Genomic DNA, 10,604 nt, shown 5'->3' with positions numbered 1-10,604 from the left:
TGGTGATAATTAGTTTCTCGCCATGCTACGGTGAGATCCCAATTTCACCTACAGGAGCAGGCCGGTTGTATCGCAAACAGTTTGTCGCCCAGTGCGGTTCTCGTTTTCTGTCTCTCCTGCTATTCACCGGCCTCATTTCGCTCGAACGAGAGCACAACGAGGTCGGAGAATCGCGCCCATAATTTCAGAAAGCTAATCAAATAAACCACAAGACATGTTATGCACTTATGGTATATTTTTAAATCACACATTAAATGTAGTTAAAAAATGACAAAATAGAAAAATAAGTAACACAAAATATTCACAAAGGTCCATTATTCAAATTGACATGACAGTATATATTTAGGCAACTATTCATTCAATACATAAATTATTTATCTGTAAAAAAAACTGAAATGTATATTTAATATATAAGGACTGGATTTTTGCAGTCGCTTTAATTTCCTAACAAATTTACAGTTTTATTTTCATTGTACTTGTTTATACACTTGCCTCCTTTCTTGGATCTATCCCTCCAACATCTTGCTTTCAGGGACGAAAAGTCAATCTGAACCACCAATCTCCCCAAGGCTGGCGAGATTGTTTTTGTGTGGCTATTCTTTATGGCCTGAACCTCTGCTGGACAGGACTGGTCTTGCTAGTTATGTCTCTGCCCCAGAGGGTAATTCAATTAAGAACTGCTGAAACTTGCACAGTGTTCGGAGTCAGGTCAATGCTGGGAGTACAAACTTGAAACTCCGAGTTCAAGCAACCACTTGTACTTATTTGGCAAAGAGTCATCCAGGCTCGAAACGTTAGCCCCCTCCTCTCTCCACAGATGCTGTCAGACCTGCTGTGATTGTCCAGTATTGTCCTGTTTTGCTTTCAGATTCCAGCATCTGCAATAATTTGCCTTTATCAAGAATCCACTGGCATTAAAGCTACAAGGTCTTCTTAAGCTTGCATCAAAACTTCGCACTCTAGCTTTTTTCATCATACTTCTATAAATATCAACTGAAAATGGCACATGACAAATAGACTTTCAACTAATTGATCATTCCCAAAGGCTTACGTACTGGCTGGAGCAGTGACGGAACGGTTTCAGGAAGATTCATCACTGCAGCAACCCAGTTTATGAAACACTTGGAAGTGAATAAAACAGCACATTGTGAAGCCTGCAAGTCAGGGTTATTATTTTAGCACCATCCAACAGAATTGATGCACTCATAAACATTGTTGGATCTTGACCTCAGGTAATTTACAAATGAAACCCTGAACTTGTTACTGAGCAGCTCAGTGTTTTTATCCAGTATCATGTACAATATGGAGACTGGATTGGCGACATTGTATTATGAATCATCTTTTTTTGTGTGAAATAACTATCCACAAGGCCTCAGCTCATGACACCTTCCTTCCAGTAAGTCCGCAAAGTATTGGAAATGTTTGGTCTGCCTGCTCACCAACCTCACTTCACAGTTCAGTGTTCTATTTATTGCAGGCGCATTCTTAATATTGTTTCTCCCATTAAGATGCAATTCCCTGCACTATTCAATGAACTATTAATTTTCATGATACTGTCAACATTTCAAAATGATGAGTCCCGACTAAGTACAATAGTAGCACCAGAGAAATTGACTTTTGACATCATTGTCTGTTAAGACTACTTTTAAGAACAAACAGGGTAAAGATACACATTAAATAAAGGTACACATTACTGTGCTAATTTTTAAATATGCTGCATTTTAAAATAGTAAATAAAATTTACACATTTGCTCACATATAACACAGGCTTGCACTTGAGGGCAACGATTGAATTCAAATTTCATGAATGCAATACAGTATAAACTGGTGAAGGAATCACTTCTGGCAGACATTTTATTAACAACACTAACCATTCATGATACCAGAAATGATAGAAACTGATACAGGTTCATCCTTAAAAAAATACTGCACTATTTTGAAATGCATGTTTTAGGCGTTCTCCCAATACTTCTGTTCCTACATAATTGTTGAATTAACTTTGGATTCATTTTCTATAATAGTAAATATATTGACATCTTCTTTTTCATTCTTTAAGATTACCGGATGTTCATAAACCTCAAGTGATTTGGTTTGTTTTCCCATTCTGTCACTACATTCATCATCAGCCTTGCAACACTTACACTTTCCAAAGTACCGAGTGGAACAACATCGTGTGACATACTGAATTATTCTGTCCCAAGGTGCCAGGGAATGCATCCAGATGGGAAGGCAGTCCCAAGTTTGTAGGATCTTTGGCAAGAATCTTGGACACTTTGTTTGCATAATGTTGATAACAATTATGGTGACTATAATAATCAAGATAGGAACACCTACTCCAGTCAGAACTTGCCAACCAGCAACTGATAGCCCAAACACAAATAAAGGGAGAAGTACAAAGCACAGAATCAGGTAGGTGACTGCAAACCACCTGTACTTGGAAGTGTGAGTTCCCAATGCTTTAGCTAGACGAATTGGAATCCGCATGAATGGGATGGGGTACCAAATGAGGATTCCAGAAATATTGAAAAAGAAATGGCACAAAGCGATCTGCAAAGATACAAAAAATAATGTCAATGTACGATTCTGAAACCTTAAAACTAAAACATTTAAAATAGACATTTATTTATCATTAATGATTCTTGTGCTTTTAGATTGGTAATCCATGTCAAAGATACTGTCACCAATGTATTCAAAACCAAAGCCTGATCATGTGAAATGATGATATTCCCCATTTTCTTTGATTTAAAAGTGGCATGTTATATCAAGGTGCTAGACATTTACGCAAATCTTTGTAGCTCCAAATCTTGGGTTTTCAAACAATTTATTGTGTTACAGAGTTCTATGGAATGGGAAGATGCTTGGTTTGATGACTTGTTTAGATAGAATCATAGAACACGAAGGCACAGAGGGGACTCATTTGTCTTATCATGCCTGTACTGTTTTTTTGATAAAATTAGGCCCACTTCCCTGCTCTGCTAACATATTCATTTTTATGGATTTTACTTTTGGAAGTTATTATTGAATCTGCTTCTACCACCATCTTAGGCTCACCCACTGGTATAAACAGTTAATTCCTCTATCCAGACCCTTCATTACTTTCGAACATAGTTAGCCGATCTCAGAGGAATGACAACTGAGGCTGCTACAGGTGATCTCAGCAACCCTAGAGGAGGGGAGGAGCCCTGATTGTCCCTATTACAAAATTGTCACATGAAATAATGAACACTTGAACAAGAGACTACAATTGTTCCTCACCAATAGGGACCATGGGAGAGATTTTCCATTTGGGCGACTGGAGTTTATTTGCAACTGATTTGGCTGGGAGTGCAAATCAAGAAGCAATTCTAAATCCTTCGCCATGCAAAGTTATGCATTGCGAGAATTCTTCACAGCGCCAGGGTCCCAGGTTTGATTCACGGCCTGGGTCGCTGTCTGTGCGGAGTCTGCACGTTCTCCCCGTTTTCTCCGGTGCTCCGTTTCCTCCCACAGGCCCCGAAAGACATGCTGTTAGGTAATTTGGACATTCTGAATTCTCCCCCTGTGTATCCGAACAGGTGCAGGAATGTGGAGACTTAGGGCTTGTGATGAATGATATCTGTATACACATGTACCTTTAATACATAGGCCCCTTTATGACCGGGTTTGGAACCCTGGGGGATTCCGCCTCCGGCTCCGCCCCCAGGAAGCTGTATATAAGGTTACGTTCAGTGGGCAGCGTGCAGTGAACACACTTCTCGACAGCTGTCTGGTTCTCTGGTAATTAAAGCCTTTGAATTATCAATCTTGTCTCCTGAGTCGTAATTGGGGGTATCTCAATTCATCATAGATTATCATAGAATTTACAGTGCAGAAGGAGGCCATTCGGCCCATCGAGTCTGCACCGGCTCTTGGAAAGAGCACCCTACCCAAGGTCAACACCTCCACCCTCTCCCCATAACCCAGTAACCCCACCCAACACTAAGGGCAATTTTGGACACTAAGGGCAATTTATCATGGCCAATCCACCTAACCCGCACACCTTTGGATTAATTACCAGACTACATCAAGATGGACAGCGGTCTAAAGCCGGAGAAGCTCAATTTGGACGCTCGGTTGCCAGAGGCCACCGAAATTTTTAAATACTGGCTCCGGTGCTTTGAGGCCTATCTGAATTCCTCAGAGACTGGAGTTGACGGACCTCCGAAGCTGAGCTTACTACATGCCTGGGTGGGCCACCGACTTTCCTCTGTGATCGAAAGAGCTACGACGTACGAAACGGCGGTCGAAATCCTACAGAAGCGCTTTGTAAAGCCGATAAACGAGGTACACACCAGACATTTGCTCTCGATCTGCCGCCAGCGCTCCGGGGAAACGCTAGATGAAATGGAGAAACTCACCACGCTAGCCAGGAACTGCGACCATAAAGAGGTGACGGCAGAAGTCCACATGAACGTACATATTTGTGATGCTCTCGTGTCCGGAATTCGATCCACCTACATCCGGCAGCAGCTCCTAGAAGACGGAGCGAAGGACCTCCAAGGCACGGTAACGCTCGCCTCTTCTCTGGAAGCGGCCCACCATAATCTACGCACGTACTCCGCGGACCTTGCTAACCCCTCTCGATCCCCTCCAGACTCGGCCACGCCAGAAACAAAACTCTCATTGGGCCCAGAAATCGAACTCCCAGGAGCACAGGCCCCACAACGCGGCCGCGCGGCAGCCGGACACGCCACTTCCGACGCGTCATCGGCCACGTGCGAATCATGGGGCGGCCATCTTGGTGGCGGCCATCTTCGAAACCCAAAATGTGCGACCGACGGCGGCGGCCATTTTGCGAGTCTGATTCAACCGAGGACTCTGACTGTCCGCAACTAGGAGTGATCACGCTCGATCAATCTTGGCCGAAGCACATGTGAAACTCAATGATGCAGGTTCAAATCAATGGCCGCGACACCCCCTGCCTTTTTGACTCCGGGAGCACGGAGAACTTTCTCCATCCAGACACGGTAAGACGCTGCTCCCTGCGCACCTATCCCACCTCCCAAACTATCGCCCTCGCATCTGAGTCTCATTCGGTCCAAATCACAGGGTATTATGTCGCGAACCTCGCTATTCAAGCCGCCAAATATGCCCGTTTTAAACTTTATGTCCTCCCTCACCTCTGCGCCCCCCTGCTGCTTGGTCTGGACTTTCAGTGCAGGCACCGAAACCTGACACTGAAGTTCGGCGGACCCCTGCCCCCGCTCACGGTATATAGCCTGGCGACACTCAAAGTTGCACCACCCCCCTCTTCGCGAACCTCACTCCCGACTGTAAGCACATCGCCACCAGGAGTCGGCGGTACAGTGCCCAAGACATGACTTTCATCAAGTCAGAGGTTCAGCGGCTACGAAAAGAAGGGGTCATAGAGGCTAGCAACAGCCCTTGGAGGGCACAAGTACTGGTAGTCCGTTCTGGGGAAAAACAACGTATGGTGGTGGACTATAGCCAGACCATAAACCGCTTTAGGCAACACGATGCGTACCCACTTCCCGCGTAGCAGAAATGGTGAACCAAATCGCCCAGTATCGAGTATTCTCCACGGTGGACCTAAAGCCTGCCTATCATCAACTCCCTATCTGCCCAGAGGACCGCCCCTATTCGGCCTTCGAAGCAGCCGGTCGGCTCTTCCACTTCCTCAGGGTCCCTTTTGGTGTCACAAACAGAGTCTCCGTTTTCCAAAGGGCGATGGATCAAATGATGGACCAGTACGGCTTACGGGCTACATACCCATACTTGGACAACGTCACCATCTGCGGCCATGACCAGCAGGACCATGGTGAAAACCTGAGGAAGTTCCTCCAGACCGCCCTCAATCTGACATACAATAAAGAGAAATGCGTGTTCCACACAACCCGGCTAGCCATCCTCGGCTCCGTCGTGGAAAATGGGGTCCGAGTCCCAGACCCCGACCGCATGCGCCCCCTTAAGGAACTTCCCCTCCCCCGTAGCCTCAAGGCACTCAAACGGTGCCTGGTGCTCTTTTCCTATTATGCCCAGTGGGTCCCCAGATATGTGGACAAAGCCCGACCACTCATTAAGACCACGGTTTTTCCCCTGACGGCTGAGGCTCAGTCGGCCTTCAGTCGTATCAAGGCCAATATCATCAAGGCCGCCATGCACGCGGTGGACAAAACCATTCCCTTCCAGGTAGAAAGTGACGCATCAGACGTCGCCCTGGCTGCTACCCTCAACCAGACGGGCAGACCGGTAGCGTTCTTCTCCCGAACCCTCACTGCCTCGGAAATTCAACACTCTGCAGTCGAGAAGGAGGCACAAGCCATAGTGGAGGCTGTGCGACACTGGAGGCACTACCTAGCCAGTAGGAGGTTCGCCCTCATCACCGACCAACGGTCGGTCGGCTTTATATTCGATAACGCACAACGGGGCAAAATAAAGAATGATAAAATTCTGAGGTGGAGGATCGAACTCTCCACCTACACGTACGATATTACATATCGTCCGGGGAAGCTCAACGAGTCCCCAGATGCCCTGTCCCGCGGCACATGCGCCAATGCGCAAAAAGACTGCCTGAGGGCCATCCACGATGACCTCTGCCACCCGGGGGTCACCCGGCTTGCCCATTTCATCAAGTCCCGCAACCTACCTTACTCCACCGAGGAGGTCAAGGCCACGACCAAGGCTTGCCAGGTCTGTGCGGAGTGCAAACCGCACTTCTATCGGCCAGACAAGGCTCGCCTGGTAAAGGCCTCTGGGCCCTTTGAGCAACTAAGCGTGGACTTCAAAGGGCCCCTCCCGTCCACCAACCGCAACAGTTATTTCCTCACTGTCATCGATGAATTCTCCCACTTCCCCTTCGCTGTCCCCTGCCCCGATATGACCTCAGCCTCCGTAATCAAGGCACTGCACAGCATCTTCACGCTGTTTGGTTTCCCCGCTTATATCCACAGCGACCGGGGCACATCGTTCATGAGCGATGAGCTGCGTCGCTATCTGCTCAACAAGGGCATCGCCTCGAGCAGAACGACCAGCTATAACCCGCGGGGAAACGGGCAGGTGGAGAGGGCGAACACAACAGTTTGGAAGGCTGTCCTTCTAGCCCTACGGTCAAGAAGTCTCCCAATCGCCCGCTGGCAGGAGGTCCTACCCGATGCCCTACACTCCAGTAGGTCGCTCCTCTGTACGGCCACAAACGAGACCCCTCACAACCGTTTGTTTGTCTTCCCTAGGATGTCCACCTCTGGGGTCTCGCTTCCACGTTGGTTGACAACTCCGGGAGTGGTTCTACTCCGGAGGCACGTGAGGAGCCATAAGACAGATCCGCTGGTCGAGAGGGTCCAACTACTACACTCAAACCCTCAATACGCCTACATCGAGCACCCCGACGGCAGGCAGGACACCGTTTCCCTGCGAGACCTGGCACCCGCTGGCTCGCCCACTGACGCCCCCCTTCCACCGACGCTCCCCTCCCCACACCGGCTGTTGACTCCGACAGCGCCCCCCCCCATAGCGCCCCCCTCCACCCAGCCGGCGCCGGCACCAATCACCCTAGTCACCCCGGATGCCCCCCCCCGCTCCAATGCGGGCAAAGGCTCAGACAACCATGCTCCCGGATATATCATCACCGAGGACGACCGTATCCACCGCACCACCGCCGGAGTGGAGAAGGTCGACACAAGCAATCAGACCACCCAAAAAGTTTGAAATTTGTAATTCCACTTCACCCCCGATGGACTATCCATTTTTTTTTTGAACAGGGAATGAATGTGATGAATGATATCTGTATACACATGTATCTTTAATGCGTAGGCCCCTTTAAGACCGGGTTTGGAACCCTGGGGGACTCCTCGGCACTTCTCGGCAGCTGTCTGGTTCTCTGGTAATTAAAGTCTTTGAATTATCAATCTTCTCTCCTGATTGAGGGTATCTCAGGGCTTTTCACAGTATCTTCATTGCAGTGTTAATGTAAGCCTACTTGTGACAATAAATACTATTATTATTATAAAATTGCGAGGATTCCCAAGGGAATCCTGCGATTGGGCCGCCATTTTGAGTGGGGGGCCTGATAGCGAGGTCCTGCGGCTGGCCACCCCCCTTCCCCCAAGTACGGGGGAGGCCCACAACCCCACAGCAACCCCCTAAATAAAGAGACCCCCCAGAGACCCCCAACATAAAGGGACACCCTCAAAGTCACCCTAAGTAAAGAGACCCCCACAGACCCTCCCAGAAAAGAGACCCTTGTTATGCAAAATAAATTACTGTTGTAATTACTATCCAAACAGGGGTCTCTTTTCTGGTGGTTTGGTGGGGAGTCTCTTTAATTAGGTGGTCTGGGGGGGGGGTCTCTTTATCTAGGGGTTTCTGGGGGAGGGGTCCCTTTATCTAGCGGTTCTCAGGGGGCGCGTCTGGTGGAGGGTGGGTAGGTCTCGCATTGTGGGATGGGGGGGAGAGTAGCCCTTGGATGGACATGGGGGCCACCCTCTTTAGGAGTTTCTCCTTTGGCCCACTGCAAGGTCCACCACATCAGGGCCACGCTTGTCCATACCTGTAGTGATTACCGTCCACCAAAGAATTCAACCAAAGAATTTCAATGGGCTGGGTTCTTCCACCTCGCCCACATCAAGATCGCCACGGGCGGGATACGTAGTATGTAAAGGTCCATTCACCTCGGGTGGGAATTTCCGGTTGCTGGCGGGCGTGGCCAGAGAATCCCGCTCTAAGTGTCATTGAGTGCCAGTTTGACGGAGTGTTTCTCACCAGCTTTTTGGGTGAGATCCATACCATTTTTCAAATACACTTAATCTTTTTTCTGGGCATTGGGGAGTTTCTCCCTGGTCAAACCAACAGAAATTCTTTCACCACTGGGGAGCTGAACCCATCAGGCAAACTGACTCCTCAGAGATCAGGCTGCCATTTTGAAAGGCTACCCTGATCGCTAAGTGAGTTTGAAGGCCTCCCACACCCCCCACCATTGGGCAGTGTCACCCCCTGCACACATGAACATTACCCCCCCTCCCCCAAGTGGGGACACGCCGTTATGGGGTCGCTGAGGGACAGTCTTTTCAAGCCTCCCCACCCTCATTCGAGCCTCCTGCTTTCAGGATCCTCACCCTAACTCCCCCAAACTTTATGAGGCCCCTTCATATCCTCCCTTCACCCTCCGACTCTTCAGAACCACCCTTTCGTGGACATGGCCTCCCTCATGGCGACCCTTGGCAATGCCATCCTGGCACCAGGCACCCCACACTGCCACTCCAGCATCCTGGCAGTGGCAGGGTGGCAGTGCGAAGGTGCCCAGGTTCCAGAGGGAGAGCCAGGGTGCCACGCTGCCTTGCCACCGACCGTCCAGGGGTTTCCAATGGCCTGGGAAAGCCCCCAGGTGCTGTTACACCTGGTCCACGTTTGTGTGGGCCAGTACAAAATGGTGCCTGGTCCAGGCCTCGCTGGGAGAATCCACCGCAGATATATTTAAAAGGGCCATGCGGCTGATTTAAAAATGCTGATCTGCAACATCTCGCTGGGTTCGGCTGAATCTCGCGAGCCGACTCCAGGGTCGCGAAGCCTCTCGCGAGATTCAACTGCCCCATCGCGTCATCAGGTCCGGTGTGACGACACCGGCAAATCACACCCAAGATCTTTTAAAAACTGAACTCAAATTTTTTAAATTCAAATCCCACCATGTTCCCTGGATTATACGTTAAATCCCTGGATTACTAGTTCAATAACTGCTACACTCCTATTTTGAAATAAAATTAAACCAAATCAAATGAACGGAGGGACAAATTAAAGATGCAGCCCCTTAAACGGAATACTGCATTAAGCAAAAAAAAAATGAATCACCAAGGAAACTTAAAACATCAAACCAAGATGTGATTAAGTGGTTCGTTAAGGCTGCACCATTCCACCAAATGTAAAATTATACATAATTGATATGTTTAATTACTCACCTGCAAAGAGTTAGCTAAAGTTTCTCCTGGACTGGCAAGAGCAGCGATAATAGCTGTTGTGGTTGTACCTATATTGGAACCCAGCGTGAGAGGGTACACTCGCTCGATACTTATCACACCAATTCCTGCCAGGAAACCAAAAAACTAGTTAAATACTTTTTTTCATTATAAAGACTATATTTTCATATAAAAAGGCATTCCTCAAACTTACCGACTAATGGAGTAAGAGCTGAGGTGAAAATAGAGCTGCTTTGGACAATAAAAGTCATCCCAGCACCTACTGCAATGGCTATATATCCAGTTACCCAACCAAATGGATATTGGAAATCTGTAAAGGATTGGAGTTTAAATAAGCAAGAACTCTTCAAACGTGTGGCTTAAGTGATTCTTAAGTAACAAATATACCACAAACTATTGATATTGTTACATGTAAATTGGACCACATTGAACTCGACTATAAATATTCATATGCTTAAATGTCAGATTCACAAAGCAATTAAATTGTATAACTATTAAACAACAGTTTGCTGCATTAGTAATCTTGTTTTCATAACATATATGCTTTTTAATATCAAATACAGCCAAATTATATTTTTATTACTACACTAGCCTCTGATGAAGATCATTTTTCCTATTTATGGCACATTTTCTTTAATTAGTCTAAAAATTGTGTAATGA

General features: G+C 47.5%; 1 protein-coding gene across 1 annotated transcript in view; it reads right to left on the bottom strand.

Annotated features, from left to right (window-relative positions):
• Positions 1-314: 314 nt before the first annotated feature.
• LOC140408802 (sodium-dependent phosphate transport protein 2B-like) overlaps positions 315-10,604 on the bottom strand; it is a 33,941-nt gene continuing 23,651 nt past the window's right edge. Inside the window, exons 10-12 of the mRNA XM_072496519.1 lie at positions 10,138-10,254; positions 9,927-10,051; positions 315-2,547 (exon numbers count right to left, since the gene is read on the bottom strand). Of these exons, the coding sequence (XP_072352620.1) occupies positions 1,978-2,547; positions 9,927-10,051; positions 10,138-10,254 (812 nt within the window). The 3' untranslated portion in view covers positions 315-1,977. The remainder of the gene's footprint in view (positions 2,548-9,926; positions 10,052-10,137; positions 10,255-10,604) is intronic.

Source organism: Scyliorhinus torazame, chromosome 3, assembly GCF_047496885.1.
Source record: "Scyliorhinus torazame isolate Kashiwa2021f chromosome 3, sScyTor2.1, whole genome shotgun sequence".
Classification (NCBI taxonomy): domain Eukaryota; kingdom Metazoa; phylum Chordata; class Chondrichthyes; order Carcharhiniformes; family Scyliorhinidae; genus Scyliorhinus; species Scyliorhinus torazame.
The sequence above is the reverse complement of the archived record's forward strand: the minus strand, read 5'-3'. Positions and strand labels throughout refer to the sequence as shown.